The 17,446-nt window shown below is 51.6% G+C and overlaps 3 protein-coding genes across 6 annotated transcripts in view; 2 read left to right on the top strand and 1 right to left on the bottom strand.

Moving 5' to 3' along the window:
• C2 (complement C2) overlaps nt 1-4,066 on the top strand; it is a 45,369-nt gene extending 41,303 nt beyond the window's left edge. For all 3 annotated transcript variants that reach the window (XM_063605245.1, XM_008956876.4, XM_008956879.4), the window contains 9 exons: nt 1,354-1,494; nt 1,620-1,714; nt 1,811-1,922; nt 2,039-2,204; nt 2,312-2,388; nt 2,530-2,621; nt 3,122-3,248; nt 3,375-3,424; nt 3,573-4,066. In XM_063605245.1, coding sequence (XP_063461315.1) covers nt 1,354-1,494; nt 1,620-1,714; nt 1,811-1,922; nt 2,039-2,204; nt 2,312-2,388; nt 2,530-2,621; nt 3,122-3,248; nt 3,375-3,424; nt 3,573-3,752 — 1,040 coding nt within the window. In that variant the 3' untranslated portion in view covers nt 3,753-4,066. The remainder of the gene's footprint in view (nt 1-1,353; nt 1,495-1,619; nt 1,715-1,810; nt 1,923-2,038; nt 2,205-2,311; nt 2,389-2,529; nt 2,622-3,121; nt 3,249-3,374; nt 3,425-3,572) is intronic.
• Nucleotides 4,067-4,208: 142 nt separating this feature from the next.
• CFB (complement factor B) lies at nt 4,209-10,482 on the top strand. Its single transcript, XM_008956880.4, has 18 exons — nt 4,209-4,681; nt 4,769-5,002; nt 5,403-5,588; nt 5,744-5,917; nt 6,138-6,239; nt 6,341-6,477; nt 6,770-6,908; nt 7,226-7,357; nt 7,639-7,740; nt 7,816-7,953; nt 8,448-8,545; nt 8,684-8,801; nt 9,017-9,170; nt 9,266-9,342; nt 9,542-9,642; nt 9,739-9,871; nt 9,953-10,002; nt 10,273-10,482. Exons 1-18 carry the CDS (start codon nt 4,618-4,620, stop codon nt 10,426-10,428), a joined length of 2,295 nt encoding a protein of 764 aa, XP_008955128.1. The 5' UTR covers nt 4,209-4,617; the 3' UTR covers nt 10,429-10,482.
• Nucleotides 10,483-10,625: 143 nt separating this feature from the next.
• On the bottom strand, nt 10,626-17,435 carry NELFE (negative elongation factor complex member E). 2 transcript variants are annotated; one of them, XM_008956875.5, is made up of 11 exons: nt 17,298-17,435; nt 16,778-16,860; nt 15,343-15,412; nt 15,095-15,240; nt 13,618-13,692; nt 13,458-13,495; nt 12,948-13,276; nt 12,691-12,835; nt 12,473-12,527; nt 12,123-12,225; nt 10,626-10,796 (listed from the first exon to the last, which is right to left on the bottom strand). In XM_008956875.5, exons 2-11 carry the CDS (start codon nt 16,850-16,852, stop codon nt 10,699-10,701), a joined length of 1,134 nt encoding a protein of 377 aa, XP_008955123.1. In that variant the 5' UTR covers nt 16,853-16,860; nt 17,298-17,435; the 3' UTR covers nt 10,626-10,698. The 2 variants fall into 2 exon arrangements, with proteins under 2 accessions (XP_008955123.1, XP_003831584.1); XM_003831536.5 differs by having other exon boundaries at nt 12,948-13,291.
• Nucleotides 17,436-17,446: the final 11 nt, after the last annotated feature.

The raw sequence follows: 17,446 nt of genomic DNA on the forward strand, positions 1-17,446 counted from the left end.
GTGCCTCAGTCTCCCAAGAAGCTGGGATTACAGGCATGTGCCACCATGCCCGGCAAATTTTTGTATTTTTAGTACAGACGTGGTCTCGCCATGTTGGCTAGGCTGGTCTTAAACTCCGGGCCTCAAGGCGATCTGCCTGCCTTCGCCTCAAAAAAACTGCCGGGATTACAGGCATGAGTCACCACCATGCCCAGCCAATTCACTTTTTTTTTTTTTTTTTTTTTTTTTTTGAGATGGAGTCTTGCTCTGTTGCCCAGGCTGGAGTGCAGTGGTGCAATCTCGGCTCACTGCAACATCCGCCTCCCGGGTTCAAGCGATTCTCCTGCCTCAGCCTCCTGAGTAGCTGGGATTACAGGTGTGTGCCAGCATGTCTGGCTAATTTTTGTATTTTTAGTAGAGACAGGGTTTCACCATGTTGTTCAGGCTGGTCTTGAATTCCTGACCTCGTGATCTGCCCGCCTCAGCCTCCCAGAGTGCTGCGATTACAGGTGTGAGCCACCGTGCCCGGCTCACCTCTTCTTTTTTTTTTTTTGAGATGGGGTTTTGCTCTTGTTGCCCAGGCTGGAGTGCAATGGCACGATCTTGGCTCACCACAACCACCGCCTCCTGGTGATTACAGGTGTGAGCCACCACACCTGGCTCTGGCTTACCTCTTCTTATAAGGACCTCAGTCATTGGATTAGAGCTCACCCTAATCTAGTATGACTTAATCTTAACTTGATTACATCCGCAAAGACCCTTTTTCCAAATAAAGTCACAGATACTGGGGATTAGGACTTGAACACATCTTTCTGGGGGACACAATTCCACCATTACAGGGAATAAACAGGATAAGAAAACCATAGAACCCAGCAGGTGGTAGGTGACACAAGCTAAGGGGTGTTGCCATGTTGCCCAGGCTGGTCTCAAACTTCTGGCTTCAAGGGATCCTCCCACCTTGCCTCCCAAAGTGGGGATGAAAGTTTGTCTGGGGCATTGCAGTTTTAGACAGGAAGACCAGGGAAGGCCTCACTGAGAAGGTGACATTTGAGCCAAGACTTAAAAAGGTACGAAAGTGAGCCATGTGGAAGTCTGGTGGGGAGGAGTGAACTAGGCAGAGGCACAGCTGGGCAAAGGGCCTGAGGTGTGACCATGCCTATGGATTTGAGGAACTTCAAAGAGGCTGTGTGCTGCAGGAGAGTGAAGGGCAGGGATTGGCAGGAAATGAAGGCAGACAGGTAGCAGTGGGGAGGACGCAGGGGTCCAGCTCATGTAGGTCTTGATTGGACACAGTGAGTTTCAGATGACAGCCTCCTGTCTCATGGGGTAGCCCCAAAGCCACAGGAGTCTGGTGATTTCCCTCTTCCCCACCAGACATCTATGCCATCGGGGTGGGCAAGCTGGATGTGGACTGGAGAGAACTGAATGAGCTAGGGTCCAAGAAGGATGGTGAGAGGCATGCTTTCATTCTGCAGGACACAAAGGCTCTGCACCAGGTCTTTGAACATATGCTGGGTGAGTGAGCTTTGCCCTCCTTGGTGTGGGGAGGACGGTGAGGAGCCCGCCAGAGGCCCGTATTGGGAACCTAGACACAGTGCCCCTCACTTGCCTCCTTCCCCATCTGATCCTCACACCCACAGATGTCTCCAAGCTCACAGACACCATCTGCGGGGTGGGGAACATGTCAGCAAACGCCTCTGACCAGGAGAGGACACCCTGGCATGTCACTATTAAGGTACCAGGAAGGAGGGGCAGGGCTTGGATTCCAGAGGTGAAAGCGGCCATGGGCCAGACATACTGCAATCTCTGAAAATCACCTGTTCCCCTGCAGCCCAAGAGCCAAGAGACCTGCCGGGGGGCCCTCATCTCTGACCAATGGGTCCTGACAGCAGCTCATTGCTTCCGCGATGGCAACGACCACTCCCTGTGGAGGGTCAATGTGGGTAAGGCAGGGGATGCACCAGCCTCCTGATCCTGAAGCCACAGATCCTACCACCTCACCCAGCCTCTGGCCCCTGCAGGAGCCCTGGTCTAGCCTAATCTAGTGTATCATTTCCAGGAGACCCCAAATCCCGGTGGGGCAAAGAATTCCTTATTGAGAAGGCGGTGATCTCCCCAGGGTTTGATGTCTTTGCCAAAAAGAACCAGGGAATCCTGGAGTTCTATGGTGATGACATAGCTCTGCTGAAGCTGGCCCAGAAAGTAAAGATGTCCACCCATGCCAGGTGCCTGGAGTCTGGGATGGGAGGGTGCCCTGCAGGGAAGAGTGCTCTGGAGATCCCTGGAAGAGATACTGGGGACAGGCTGGTGTGACCCTTGCTCTTCTCCCCAGGCCCATCTGCCTTCCCTGCACGATGGAGGCCAATCTGGCTCTGCGGAGACCTCAAGGCAGCACCTGTAGGGACCATGGTGAGTGCTGGGACTTATGGTGCTTGAGAGCTGGGGCCGGGGTTTGGGGGTGATAAGAAGGACTAGGCTGCAGTCCCCAAGCCAGGAACCTGGATTCTGGGTAAAAGGACCAGCACCAACATCCCCTTCTCTTGACTGTAGAGAATGAACTGCTGAACAAACAGAGTGTTCCTGCTCATTTTGTCGCCTTGAATGGGAGCAAACTGAACATTAACCTTAAGATGGGAGTGGAGGTGAGGGTCTCAGGTTGGGGATGCTGGGATCCCCCTGTGACAGCTCCCAGAATGTCTCTCTTCCTTCTCCAGGTCTGGCTGCTTTCTCTCTCTGATGCGGGTCACCCCTCCTCCCAAGCCTCACAAACCTGCTAGGTGTCCCTGGGTCTGCTTATTCTTTTTTTGTTGTTATTGAGATGGAGTCTTGCTCTGTCTCCTAGGCTGGAGTGCAGTGGCATGACCTCAGCTCACTGCAACTTCTGCCTCCTGGGTTCAAGCGATTCTCCTACTTCAGCCTCCCGAGTAGCTGAGATTACAGGTGCCCACCACCACACCAGCTAATTTTTGTATTTTTAGTAGAGACGGGATTTCGCCATGTTGGCCAGGATGGTCTTGAACTCCTGACCTCAAGTGATCTGCCTGCCTCAACCTCCCAAGGTGCTGGGATTACAGGCGTGAGCCACTGCACCCACCCGGGTCTGCTTATTCTACCCTTCTCTCTGGTTCCACCCCTGCTGCAGTGGACAAGCTGTGCCGAGGTTGTCTCCCAAGAAAAAACCATGTTCCCCAACTTGACAGATGTCAGGGAGGTGGTGACAGACCAGTTCCTATGCAGTGGGACCCAGGAGGATGAGAGTCCCTGCAAGGGTGAGTCCCTCACCATGCCTGGATTCCCAAGGGGAAGGCCACCTGTGTCTCTGTGGCCAGCATGCATGCCAGAACACCAGTCCACTGCCCTAGATGACACTGTCTCCTGTCACCCTTTGCTGGCAGGAGAATCTGGGGGAGCAGTTTTCCTTGAGCGGAGATTCAGGTTTTTTCAGGTGAGAAGGTAGAAGCTTGCAGGACCCAGGGGTTACAGGATCTCAGCCTTGTTGGGGGGATGAGGGAGGCCTTTGAGGGATCTAGGGAGGTTGGGGCTTACAGTTGGGGCTGTGGCAGCCTCCCAGCCAGTTCTCTCCTTTTCTCCAGGTGGGTCTGGTGAGCTGGGGTCTTTACAACCCCTGCCTTGGCTCTGCTGACAAAAACTCCCGCAAAAGGGCCCCTCGTAGCAAGGTCCCGCCGCCACGAGACTTTCACATCAATCTCTTCCGCATGCAGCCCTGGCTGAGGCAGCACCTGGGGGATGTCCTGAATTTTTTACCCCTCTAGCCATGGCCACTGAGCCCTCTGCTGCCCTGCCAGAATCTGCCGCCCCTCCATCTTCTACCTCTGAATGGCCACCCTTAGACCCTGTGATCCATCCTCTCTCCTAGCTGAGTAAATCCAGGTCTCTAGGATGCCAGAGGCAGCACACACAAGCTGGGAAATCCTCAGGGCTCCTACCAGCAGGACTGCCTCGCTGCCCCACCTCCCGCTCCTTGGCCTGTCCCCAAATTCCTTCCCTGGTTGACTTGACTCATGCTTGTTTCACTTTCACATGGAATTTCCCAGTTATGAAATTAATAAAAAATCAATGGTTTCCACATCTGTCAATGCCTCTATCTGGAGGCCAGGTAGGGCTGGCCTTGGGGGAGGGGGAGGCCAGAATGACTCCAAGAGCTACAGGAAGGCAGGTCAGAGACCCCACTGGACAAACAGTGGCTGGACTCTGCACCATAACACACAATCAACAGTGGAGTGAGCTGGATCCTTATTTCTGGTCCCTAAGTGGGTGGTTTGGGCTTACTGGGGAGGAGCTAAGGCCGGAGAGGAGGTACTGAAGGGGAGAGTCCTGGACCTTGGGCAGCAAAGGGTGGGACTCCTGCAGTTTCTGTTTCCTTGACTGGCAGCTCAGCGGGGCCCTCCCGCTTGGATGTTCCGGGAAAGTGATGTGGGTAGGACAGGCGGGGTGAGCCGCAGGTGCCAGAACACAGATTGCATAAAAGGCTGGGGGCTGGTGGGGAGCAGGGGAAGGGAATGTGACCAGGTCTAGGTCTGGAGTTTCAGCTTGGACACTGAGCCAAGCAGACAAGCAAAGCAAGCCAGGACACGCCATCCTGCCCCAGGCCCAGCTTCTCTCCTGCCTTCCAACACCATGGGGAGCAATCTCAGCCCCCAACTCTGCCTGATGCCCTTCATCTTGGGCCTCTTGTCTGGAGGTAAGCGAGGGTAACCTTCCCTTCCTGCTGTCTCCAGCATCCCTCCTTGGCCTTTTGGGGCCAGGCTTCATCAGCCTTTCTCTTCAGGTGTGACCACCACTCCATGGTCTTTGGCCCAGCCCCAGGAATCCTGCTCTCTGGAGGGGGTAGAGATCAAAGGCGGCTCCTTCCGACTTCTCCAAGAGGGCCAGGCACTGGAGTACGTGTGTCCTTCTGGCTTCTACCCGTACCCTGTGCAGACACGTACCTGCAGATCTACGGGGTCCTGGAGCACCCTGAAGACTCAAGTCCAAAAGACTGTCAGGAAGGCAGAGTGCAGAGGTTTGAGGGCAATGAGTGTGGGCAGTGGCCTAAGGGAGAAACAGGGCAGGCGGCAGCAAGGTCAGGACTAGGATGAGACTAGGCAGGGTGACAAGGTGGGCTGACCGGGAGTAGGAGCAGTTTTAGGGTGGCAGGCGGAAAGGGGGCAAGAAAAAGCGGAGTTAACCTTTGCTAAGCATTTACCCTGGGCTTCCAGGCAGCTCTGGAAGTCAAGAGAACACTCAGAAATGGGGAGGGAGAAGCAGCGGAAATCCATATGGGTTGAGGAGTAGGTAAGATGCTGCTTCTGCGGGACTGGGAATGCACTGTTTCTCAGTGACATGGTCTCCGAGACCAGGAGGGATACACCTAAGACAACCTTTCCCTCTTGATGACTTCTACTTGTCCCCCCTTCTCAAAGCAATCCACTGTCCAAGACCACACGACTTCGAGAACGGGGAATACTGGCCCCGGTCTCCCTACTACAATGTGAGTGATGAGATCTCTTTCCACTGCTATGACGGTTACACTCTCCGGGGCTCTGCCAATCGCACCTGCCAAGTGAATGGCCGGTGGAGTGGGCAGACAGCGATCTGTGACAACGGAGGTGAGAAGCATCCCCTCCCCCCACATTGCTGTCTCCCTGATGGCGCCCAGCCCGAGGAGTGGGCACTCGGCTCCAGACACTGTAACTCTTGCTCTCTACCTTGCTCACGGGGCCTCAGGCTTCAGCGCTTACCTCGATGTCTCATACCTCTGCAGCGGGGTACTGCTCCAACCCGGGCATCCCCATTGGCACAAGGAAGGTGGGCAGCCAGTACCGCCTTGAAGACAGCGTCACCTACCACTGCAGCCGGGGGCTTACCCTGCGTGGCTCCCAGCGGCGAACGTGTCAGGAAGGTGGTTCTTGGAGCGGGACGGAGCCTTCTTGCCAAGGTGACCTTTGACCTGTACCCCCAGGTCAGATCCTGGTCTTCCATCCTACTGTCTTCTCTCCCCACCTCAACCCTGCTCTTTCCTCACTTTGTTTAAACCTCCCTGTACAACTATCTCACTTCTGAGCCTTTTATACCCTGGAAACCCATGATCCCCCGTCTCTTTGGTCACTGTATCCCTGACACTCCCAGACATTTGACCTCATTTCTGACTCTCCCAGACTCCTTCATGTACGACACCCCTCAAGAGGTGGCCGAAGCTTTCCTGTCTTCCCTGACAGAGACCATAGAAGGAGTCGATGCTGAGGATGGGCACGGCCCAGGTTTGAAGACAGAGAAGGGAGGCAGGGCAGGGAACTGGGGGAAAATGGAGAAGGGACAGAAATGTTAATGCTGGAGCCTGAGCCACTCTCCTGGCACCCAGGGGAACAACAGAAGCGGAAGATCGTCCTGGACCCTTCAGGCTCCATGAACATCTACCTGGTGCTAGATGGATCAGACAGCATTGGGGCCAGCAACTTCACAGGAGCCAAAAAGTGTCTAGTCAACTTAATTGAGAAGGTGGAATCCTCCTATCCCTGAACTCGGGGGAATGGAATCTCGCTGATCTTCCAGGACTAGCTCCCTGATCATTCCAGCCCCTCTGAACAACAGGGCCCCAGGAAAATCTCCAGGTCCTATTCTGTCCTCCTTCCCTTTTACTTGAAGCAGTTTCTTGACTGGTAATTCCTCTATGAACCTCAGCCCTTGAGCCTCTTACTGAGAGCCTCCCTGTCCCAGCAAAGTCACTGAAGTCTCCCAATCACAGTATTCTATTTTCAATGCCATGGCGCCTTGTTCTCCTCACCCACAGGTGGCAAGTTATGGTGTGAAGCCAAGATATGGTCTAGTGACATATGCCACACACCCCAAAATTTGGGTCAAAGTGTCTGATCCAGACAGCAGTAATGCAGACTGGGTCACGAAGCAGCTCAATGAAATCAATTATGAAGGTCAGAGGTTAGGGAATGGTGGGAGGTTCACTTTGGGGTCAGGAGGTTCAGGGTGGAGGGGGTCATGAGACTACCTTGAGGGCGACAGGGAGGACCACTTTGTAGTCAAAGGTTGAACAGCAGGGTCGTTGGGCAATGGAGGTTAGTGGGAACCTGTTGGGGGCTGGAAGGGCCACTTTGTGGTCAAAGGGAAGTCCGTGCAATGATGATTAACTTAAAAAGTTGAAAGATGTGGGATTTCAGTTGCAGATTGGTCTCTGGGGTTAAAAGATGGCTTGGAAGACCAGGTGAGGTGATGGTCTCTTCCCTCTCCACAGACCACAAGTTGAAGTCAGGGACTAACACCAAGAAGGCCCTCCAGGCAGTGTACAGCATGATGAGCTGGCCAGATGACATCCCTCCTGAAGGCTGGAACCGCACCCGCCATGTCATCATCCTCATGACTGATGGTCAGAAGGGACCTCTCTCCTGTCCCAGCCTCCCCACCTTCTCAGACCAGCATGTGGCCCTTAAGTCCACTTGTAACACTATACCCATAGTTGGGGCCCTGAATGTGACTCATAGCTGGCTGTTCATCTCTCCTGTGACCCTTCATAAGGAATTCTTCCTAAGCCCTGTGATCAACTATCTCTAACCCTTCCTCAACTTGCTCACCCTGCCACGTGTATCCCTGCCTTTAGCCAATTTATCTTCCTTATCTCCCACCCTCATGGTCCTGTCTCTTCTGCAGGATTGCACAACATGGGCGGGGACCCAATTACTGTCATTGATGAGATCCGGGACTTGCTATACATTGGCAAGGATCGCAAAAACCCAAGGGAGGATTATCTGGGTGAGTAACCTGCCTAGGACCCAGCACCCCACTTCCTCAGGGCTTGGACCCTCATCCTTCCTTTTTCTCCCTCAGATGTCTATGTGTTTGGGGTCGGGCCTTTGGTGAACCAAGTGAACATCAATGCTTTGGCTTCCAAGAAAGACAATGAGCAACATGTGTTCAAAGTCAAGGATATGGAAAACCTGGAAGATGTTTTCTACCAAATGATTGGTAGGGAGATACAAGGGAATAAAGAACACAACTCTCCTCAGGTTCCCCTGAAGTAATTCATTCTTCCTCTACACCTGAAGCTCTAGTTGCCTGGAAAGCCTTCTTCATTCCTCCTTCTCTACCTCAGTGTCACTATTCTTGTTTCCTGGCACTGTTCACTTAACCTTAGAATCACAGAGCTCTGAGCACTTCAGAGATCTTTCTATAGTCCTACATTTGACACATGTGGAAACAGAGGCCAAAGGAGGTCAAGGGACAGCAAGTTAGCAACAGGGTTGGGCTTGAAAACATCCAGGCCTCTGACAGCTTGATCCCAAGTTCTTTCCCTTTTCACTCCACCACAGCAGTTTTCTCCTAACACGAGGAAACAAATACCCGTGGCCTTTCCCTTTCTCCTTTTGGGCCTTTGCTCCCCATAGACTCCTACCCAAAAGGCTGCTGCCATTTGGGAATGAAGTGTTACGAGTTTTCAGCACATTCTCCTTCTCTGCCAGATGAAAGCCAGTCTCTGAGTCTCTGTGGCATGGTTTGGGAACACAGGAAGGGTACCGATTACCACAAGCAACCATGGCAAGCCAAGATCTCAGTCATTGTAAGCACAGAATCCCAGCAGTGGGGACGTGGGGGAGGTGAGGTCAAGGTGAAATGGGAGTAGGGGAAGGAAAAAATGGCCATAAGAGATGGTGGTTTGTGAAAGTTGAGCTTTCCCTCTCTACTGTTGTGTCCCCAGCGCCCTTCAAAGGGACACGAGAGCTGTATGGGGGCTGTGGTGTCTGAGTACTTTGTGCTGACAGCAGCACATTGTTTCACTGTGGATGACAAGGAACACTCGATCAAGGTCAGCGTAGGTAAGGATGCAACTGAAGGTCCTGGGCTGCACCTATGCTCTCCAGGCAACACCTCCCACTTTCTACAGATCCTACACTCCACCCATCCACAATGCAGCCCCATTCCTTGCACCCCAGACCAGTCAGGGATGGGGGAAGACGTGAAGTTAGGAATGACACGGGGCCAGAGGCAGGAAGCTGCCCACAAAGAGGTGGTACCTACTCTCCTACTTCAGGAGGGGAGAAGCGGGACCTGGAGATAGAAGTAGTCCTATTTCACCCCAACTACAACATTAATGGGAAAAAAGAAGCAGGAATTCCTGAATTTTATGACTATGACGTTGCCCTGATCAAGCTCAAGAATAAGCTGAAATATGGCCAGACTATCAGGTGAGAGCGTCCAGATCCCTGAGGAAAGGCTGGGAAAGGCTGGAGGACTGGGGTGAAGAGCAGGCCTGGTTTGCTGTTCTCCTTGTCCTTTATAGGCCCATTTGTCTCCCCTGCACCGAGGGAACAACTCGAGCTTTGAGGCTTCCTCCAACTACCACTTGCCAGCAACAAAGTAAGACATACTTGGCAAGAGGATAAGGATGAGATCCCAAGAGACAAGTGGGGCATGAGAGGGAGGTGCAATAGGAAGAGATGATGCCTGGCCCAGAACCTAGCTCTAGAAGGGCTTAGGGGACATCTACTGAGTGACAAAGGCAATGGGGAGATGACAGTGGTGGGAGCAGCTGAAGTGACGCAGTCTATTTGTCCAGAGGAAGAGCTGCTCCCTGCACAGGATATCAAAGCTCTGTTTGTGTCTGAGGAGGAGAAAAAGCTGACTCGGAAGGAGGTCTACATCAAGAATGGGGATAAGGTGAGAAATGGGCATCCTAAGGAGGCACTCTAGGCCCCAATCCTTCCTAAGCCACTTCTGTTCATTACTTCTCCATGCTTCCCACCTCCCCTACAGAAAGGCAGCTGTGAGAGAGATGCTCAATATGCCCCAGGCTATGACAAAGTCAAGGACATCTCAGAGGTGGTCACCCCTCGGTTCCTTTGTACTGGAGGAGTGAGTCCCTATGCTGACCCCAATACTTGCAGAGGTGAGAGAATGCTCTTTGGTTGTGCTGCAAGTGCCCAAGGCCCAAGAGTCCTTTTCTCTACAGCTTCTCCTCTCCTTGCAGGTGATTCTGGCGGCCCCTTGATAGTTCACAAAAGAAGTCGTTTCATTCAAGTGAGTCCTCCCTTTCCTATCTGGGGAGATGCCAAGTGGTCAGCATGGGCCCCAAAGCAGGAAAGCTCAATGCATGTGGCTAGTAATTCGAGGTAGGCAGAGCCTGCCTCACCTTAGGACCGCATGTCTTGCCTGCGTGTGTCAAGAACGAGGCTGAGCTGGGTCCCTAGTCTGATTCCTTTAGGTCAGCTAAGACACAAGCAGGAACAGCCATGCTTCCAGGATTAGGAATTCTACTGAATGATCCATGGCACCCCACTGCCTCTGCAGGTTGGTGTAATCAGCTGGGGAGTAGTGGATGTCTGCAAAAACCAGAAGCGGCAAAAGCAGGTACCTGCTCACGCCCGAGACTTTCACATCAACCTCTTTCAAGTGCTGCCCTGGCTGAAGGAGAAACTCCAAGATGAGGATTTGGGTTTTCTATAAGGGGTTTCCTGCTGGACAGGGGCGTGGGATTGAATTAAAACAGCTGCGACAACACCTGTGTTCCAGATCCTTTTGGGGCAAGGGAGTGGGGAACAGGCACTGGCTATGTTGTTACACTGAGATCAAACCTGACAGCCGTTTTTAAAGGCTTAACCCCAATCCCAAGTGCTGAAAAACCAGAGGCTGAGGGAGATGTGTAAGCTTCCACCTCAGTGTTTTACTGAGACCAGCATTGGGGCATATGAGGCACAAGGAATCCAGCTCTGTTCCCTAGAAGCCATCCACAAGGTTTTCCTTGTAGACGTCATCACTGTAGACAATCTGGGTCCTCTTGTCCCGGTGGCAACCCTTAGGGCTGTTCTGGACAGCTAGGGAGGGAGGAGAGGAACAGTTAAGGTCTAAAGGAGATCATAGAACAGACCCTGAGGCTGACTCCTGACCACCTCACTCCTGGCCACTGGCCCCTGGAAGCCCAGTTTCCACGCTGCCCTCTGGTGGCCAGGATGGCCTGTCTTCCTTAGCTCCTTTGTGCCAACCCATGGCCAAGGAAAGTATAAGTGGACATTTTGATGAATGTTTTGTTCTTAGAAAAATCCCAAATGTCATTGTTGAGACACGTGAATGATATTAACCCACTACTTACAGTCAGTATGTCAGAAGCTAAAAACTAGAAAACCTCTGTAGCCCTTTTTTGACATGCTGGTCAATTCTAGTTCCTTTCTTTTGCCTGAAGGGCCACTGTAGCTGAGCCCTTCTTTCTGCTCACTCCTTTCCCAGGAAAATCTACTTTCAGGGAAAATGGGTTATTCACACTAAGAAATGCTACTAGCTCCACCAGAACTCATTCAGGGTGTAGCTTTGGCCCTCACCATTCTCTCTCAAGCCTCTAGCTGTTTCTTCCCCTTCCTCTTTCCTCCCTCCACCAGACATGTTACTCTCTTCACCCCATCCAATGGTTCCATCCCCACCACCCTTGAGCTACAGAGAATCTCTCTCACCCACTCCCATCCTGTGATCTCTGTACCTCAACACTGCTAGCTACTCCCTCTTTCTCAAAGTGTGTGTCGTTTTGTTTCAGTGGCCCAGGCCCCTGTGGTGCTGCTCCCAGCCCTCCGACCCCTCCTCCTGTCTCCTTTGCTAACGTTAGGCTCAACGTTAGCCTAACATGTCAGGATAGCTGGGGACATGTGGTGTGTGAGGTGAACAGTCCTGTTTCCTAACATAGTCCCAGAGTATTCCTCAAACTGAGTCCTGGGTCGTTTTTTTTTCTCCGAAATCAGAGTCTCCCTGATGATCCTATTGTTTGGCAGCCAACCTGTGATGTGGATGACTTAATCTATGTTTTCCTTCCTTACCTCACACCTGAGTTCCAGATCCCTGATTTCGAATACTTACGAAACTCACTCTACTCCATCTCAAAATGAACAAGCCCCATGAGACACTCATCTTCCTCACCAATCTCACTCCAGCTCCCACTTTCTTCCCTGTTCCAGTCACTGCTTTGGAAGCTGTTTTCAATCCTTTTCTCTCCTTTCTTTACCTCTGACAGAGGATCTGAAATTTTCCTTCCCATTCCCATAGCCTCCGCACACACTCTGACCTCGATCATCTCTAGGAAACCCAAGGATGTGTGGGGGAACCAAAAGGAATGGCCTGTGGGGGAGAGGATGGGAAAGGAAGAATCCCATTCTTACCGAGGGAGCCCCAGACAGACTTGCCAGTAGCGGCATCCAGCATGGGCTGTTTTCGGGCTATGTTGACTTTGAGCTGTACAGACTCCACCTGGGTCCCGTTGAGCTGAAGCAGAAGAGGGAAGGCAGAGGATGGGGAGGAAACATTACAGATAAACCAAAGAAGTTATTCCAGGAGTTGCTATCCTAGGAGTAGACTGAATAAGGAATCTGAGAATGTAAGTTTTTCTGTGTGAATAGGGGGAGGCTTTCTTTATCAAGAGGAACCAACTTCTTCCTGGCATCTAGTATTTTGAGGAGAACACATGAGAACAGCAGAAGCGATGGGAAGAACAGATTTGGGAAGTTCCAACCTCAGCAACGGCCTGATCTGCTGACTCCATCTTTTCATAGGTGACGAAGGCACAGCTGGGATAAGAGAAAACACGGTCAGTGGAGAGCCAAGGGGCTCTTCTGGACCCAACCAAACCCAGTGATCATAGGCAGCTGCAGGGAGGGCAGCTTCTTCCCTCAGGTCTCACACCCCAGGATTCTCCCAGGACTTCTCATCATGCCCTGTTGTCATCCTTACTTTCTGGGTGGGTCCATGGAGAGGTCAATGATGTTTCCAAAAGGAGAGAAGGCCCCACGGAGAAGGGTGGGTGTCATGTCTTCTCCATATACATAGAGGGTATTCCCTTTCCTAGGGGCTCGCCGTTCAGGGAATGAATCCGACCCTTTGGGAGCACAAATCATAGTCACAAGACATAGCCCATGCCACATTTCACTTAGTAGGACCCACATAAACCTCAGTTAAGGTCACCTTGACCTCCAGCCAAAATCACTCACTGCGGAAAGGACCCTCTCGGTCTCGGTCTCGATCCCGCTCCCGATCCCTGTCCCGTTCCCGGTCTCGATCTCGATCCCGATCCCGATCCCGATCCCTGTCCCGCTCTCTGTCTCTGTCTCGATCCCGGTCTCGATCCCGCTCCCGATCTCGGTCTCTGTCCCGGTTCCTCTCATGGCTGCGGTCCCGGCTGCAGCTTCGGGGAGGGGAGGCTGAGGAGTGGGCACCACTGCGTTCTTCATAGCCCCAGTCAAAGCTTCGAGGGGGACCATCACCAGCCCCTGGGCCCTCTGCCTCTTCTCCATCTGGTCCTAGTTCTCGAAGTCGATCACTAGAAGACACAAAGCTGGGGAGATGCAGACTGAAGATCAAAGGGGGGTTTTACCTTCTCCCCTCAGACCCTGTGGAGACTCAATATTCCCTCTATAGCCCAGCTCCTACAGCCCAAACCTCCCAAGGACTCAGGCAATCAACTCCACCAAATGGGCCCAGTCTTATCTCTACTCTCTAACCTCTCATACAGAGATTTCCTCTGGGGACGTCTGGATGACTGTAAAAGAGACCAAGAACAGTTAAGATGATTTCCAGTTGCTGACATGTGGTCCAAAATATATTTGTCTCTCATATTCCTCCATCCCCAACCCCTCAGGGACAGAAATTAGGAGCCTTTACCTCTTGCAGGTCATCATCAGCAGATATGCTCCTCTGGAACGGCTGGAAAGTGGGGACTGGTCCCTTCTCGGGGTCCTGGAGTGGTGAGAGACCTACCTCAGTGTGGAGCAGGAGGTTGCCCAACCATGGACCAGAGGTGTTCCTCTTCCCTCACCCTCTTCTAGGTTTCCTCTGATCTTTTCTTCCCTTTTAATTCTACGTACATTTCTTATTTGACTACGTGGTTTTACTTATTTTATTTTTTTTATTTTCTGAGACACAGTCCTGCTCTGTTGTCCAGGCTGGAGTGCAATAGAGCAATCGTAGCTTGCTGCAGCCTTGACCTCCCATGCTCAAGCAATCCTCCTACCTCAGCCTCCCTAGTAGCTGGGACTAGAGATGTGCTCTACCATGCTTGGCTAATTTCTGTATTTTTTTTTTTTGTAGAGATAGGGTTTCACTATGTTGCCAGGGCTGGTCTCAAACTCCTGGGCTCAAGCAATCCTCCTACCTCGGCCTCCTAAAGTGCTGAAATTAACCAGGAATGAGCCATTTCCGCACCTGCCATTGTGGCTTATTTTGTTTTGTTTTTGAGACAGAATCTTGCTCTGTCGTCCAGGCTGGAGTGCAGTGGTGTGATCTCCACTCACTGCACCCTCTGCCTCCTGGGTTCAAGTGATTCTCTGGCCTCAGCCTCCTCAGTAACTGGGACTATAAGTGTGCACCACCACACTCCGCTAATTTTTTTTTTTTTTTGAGACGGAGTCTCGCTGTCACCCAGGCTGGAGTGCAGTGGCACAATCTCGACTCACTGCAAGCTCCGCCTCCTGGGTTCACGCCATTCTCCTGCCTCAGCCTCCCAAGTAGCTGGGACTACAGGCGCCCGCCACCACGCCCGGCTAATTTTTGTATTTTTAGTAGAGATGGGGTTTCACTTTGTTAGCCAGGATGGTCTCGATCTCCTGACCTCGTGATCCGCCCGCCTCAGCCTCCCAAAGTGCTGGGATTACAGGTGTGAGCCACCGCGCCCGGCCTCATACACTGCTGATTTTTGTATTTTTAGTAGAGACGGGGTTTTACCATGTTGGCCAGGTTGGTCTTAAACTCCTAATCTCAAGTGATCTGCCCACCTCAGCCTCCCAAAGTGCTGGGATTACAGGCATGAGCCACCATGCCCAGCTGGTATTTTTTATAAGTGACTCGATATATTATGTATTCAGTTTATTTGAACCTCTCTTGAACCTGATAACATTTTCAGCCCTTTCCATCCCTTAGGGCAACATATTCCAAGAGCTCCAATCCAAAGTGGATTAGAACCACAGAATTTGTAAAATGGAGAATTCAGGAGTCGTCTAGTTTTTTCATTTTATACATGAGAAGTGAAACTCAGAATGGTACAGCAATTTGCCAGTGCTTGAGTATGCATATTTTTCCCCAAACCCATCTACATTCCAACTTGGAGGGATGCCCTTTAAACAATCCTTCTGCTTGTGCTCACCTTTAACTTCCCCTCAAGGGTTCGAGAACGCTTGAAGCCTGAGTTCTTGGTCTCAGCCTTGATGGCACTGATGGCTCCTGACTTCACCAGCTGCTTTGCCTGCTCTGTTGCTGTGGCTGTGTCCACGACAGGCTGCTCTGATAGTGCTGGAGAGACAAGGGGAAGAGGCATTATGTTGGCCAAGCCATGATGAAGGTCAGCTCCATGCTGCCCACTTCCAGTCCATCCCCATTTCCCCTGTCACTCACAGCGTTTGACACCACCTTGGCTGGTTGTGCTGCTGCTACTTTGCTTCTTCAGAGCCAGCAATGCCTTTTTCTGGGAACAAGGGTGAGAAGAGAGAGGTAAGTGAGGGCCAGCCCCTAGCCGGTTCCTCTCCTAAGGCGCCTGGGCACATCACTCCAGGGACCGTCTTTCTTGATGCCCTCAGAGTGGTACACTGATGTGCTCTGCCTCTTGCCTCTGGTCCCCTAGATCATGTATGATGCTGGAAATTCCTAATCTAACCAAACCACGGAACCCAGAGGTTTTCCAGAGTGTTACATTTTTGAAGTTGAAGACAAATAATTCAATCATGGACTAGAATCCTAGGATATAAGCTACAAGTAAGTATAAGTTTATGTGCCTTTCCTGGAGGCTTCATCCATCTATTTCCTGCATATTGAATGAGGCCCAGCCATGACTTCGTAACAGGGATATGCAGGAGGCTAATGCATTGTTCCTACCCTCAAGAAGCTTACAGTCTGAGAAATAAAATAAATTGAGTGAGTTAGCAATACAATTATAAGAGGTGCAGATTATTCATAGCTGAAAGCTAGTAAGATTTTCTGATGTTTAATGGCTATTAAACTAGGCCCTCCCCCGTATCTCTGCACAACACAGAGAGGAGAAGGGTATTTTAGAAAAAGAAAACAGGGTGGCAAAGATGCAGAGATAAGAAGGCTTTGGGAATGCATGTTTTGGAAGTAGTGAATAGTTCTACTTTACTAGACAAGGCTGCCAAACTAAGGTTTTGAAGCTTTTTTATAGACAATGTGAAGCCATTTATGGTTTTTGAGAAACAGAGGGAGCAGAATTTTGTGTTTTCAATGGATCATTTGAACAGGAGTGAAGAAGTCTGTTCAAAAAAAAAGACTGAGAAATTTGCTGAGAGACCATTACAATGGCCCACATGAATGTCAATAAAGCCCTGCTCGGGGGAATACACAGTGAAGAATAAACAGGAAAAATTACTTCAAAAGAAGAAACAATACGACTTGGCAAAGGTTTGACTATGCAAATAGTGGGGAAGTCAGAGTTTTGAGTCCAAACATGTGGCAGAATTGGTGTAGTCAACCTTATTTGGAAGATCAAGAATAGAAAGATGATAGCTTCAACACTGAGTATCTGAAGTTTTTCAGTATAACACTGGATAGAACTGGAAAAAACAAACTTGGGGATCATCAGCTCTTAAGCGGTACTAAAAGCCATGGGAAAGGAAGACAATCCATGGCAAATTGCATAGAAAAGACAGAAGGTCCACACCAAGGCTTGGGAAAGCCCACCTCTTGAAGCTACACTGTGAGGTGATATGTCTCTAGGTATGGGCCAGAAAAACTTCCCCATTCGCTCACACTCACCCCATATCTTCTCAGAGTGCATAGTCTGTGAAAGGTTAGGCCATGTCCACACACAGTCCCTCACCTTTTTCTTGAGTTTGTTGAATTTCTTCTGCAGAGCCTCCTCTTCCTCGCTCAGTCCGGGGGGTATCACCAACATGGTGGCTCCTAGTTCAGGGGCAGGGCCCAAGACATCTTTCTCCACTGTTACCACCCGGGGTTCACACGCCGTCCACACTGTACCCAACCCCACCCCTTCAGGTCTGCCTACTCTTGTCTTTGGCTTTCCCTACCCCTTGCTTAAACCAGGCTGCTGTCCAAGCTCCCGCTGGTCGGGATCATCCAGCATTCCCTCCTGTCTCCAGGGATCACAGACACCAGCACCTTTAGGTACCATGTGGTTCAAGGAGGGACAAATATCCACTCCGTCGGAAAGACGATGGCACCCGACCCCCCTACCTTCGCTAGGGTAAGGACAACCCCGGGGTTTGAACGGCAGAGAAGGCGGCGGAGCCAGCGTAGCGCCCGCAGAGCAACGCAAAGAGGAAGAACAGAGAAACGGCTATGAGAAAAAGGGCCGAAGAGTGAGGAGCAGAGGGCCTTACCTGAGGGGGCGGCAACCGGAGGCCCCACGGTCTCCGGCCGCGCCCGCGCTGGCCGCTGATAGCGGGCTCACAACGATGACGTAGCGAGGAGCGGAAAACGCGGTAACCAAGGCGGCCCCAGGCGCGCACTTCCGCCCGGCCTTCCACCG

Source organism: Pan paniscus, chromosome 5, assembly GCF_029289425.2.
Source record: "Pan paniscus chromosome 5, NHGRI_mPanPan1-v2.0_pri, whole genome shotgun sequence".
NCBI lineage: Eukaryota > Metazoa > Chordata > Mammalia > Primates > Hominidae > Pan > Pan paniscus.

What these genes read in the sequence shown, in the direction of transcription:
- CFB (XM_008956880.4), top strand. Translation starts at nt 4,618, where the DNA reads ATGGGGAGCAATCTCAGCCCCCAACTCTGCCTGATGCCCTTCATCTTG. An exon ending in TGTTTTCTACCAAATGATTG is followed by an intron (nt 7,954 to 8,447) that starts GTAGGGAGATAC and finishes CTTCTCTGCCAG; the next exon opens with ATGAAAGCCAGTCTCTGAGT. An exon ending in AAGCCAAGATCTCAGTCATT is followed by an intron (nt 8,546 to 8,683) that starts GTAAGCACAGAA and finishes TTGTGTCCCCAG; the next exon opens with CGCCCTTCAAAGGGACACGA.
- NELFE (XM_003831536.5), bottom strand. Translation starts at nt 16,852, where the DNA reads ATGTTGGTGATACCCCCCGGACTGAGCGAGGAAGAGGAGGCTCTGCAG. An exon ending in TCAACAAACTCAAGAAAAAG is followed by an intron (nt 15,413 to 16,777) that starts GTGAGGGACTGT and finishes CCTTGTTCCCAG; the next exon opens with AAAAAGGCATTGCTGGCTCT. An exon ending in AGGAAATCTCTGTATGAGAG is followed by an intron (nt 13,292 to 13,457) that starts GTTAGAGAGTAG and finishes GCATCTCCCCAG; the next exon opens with CTTTGTGTCTTCTAGTGATC.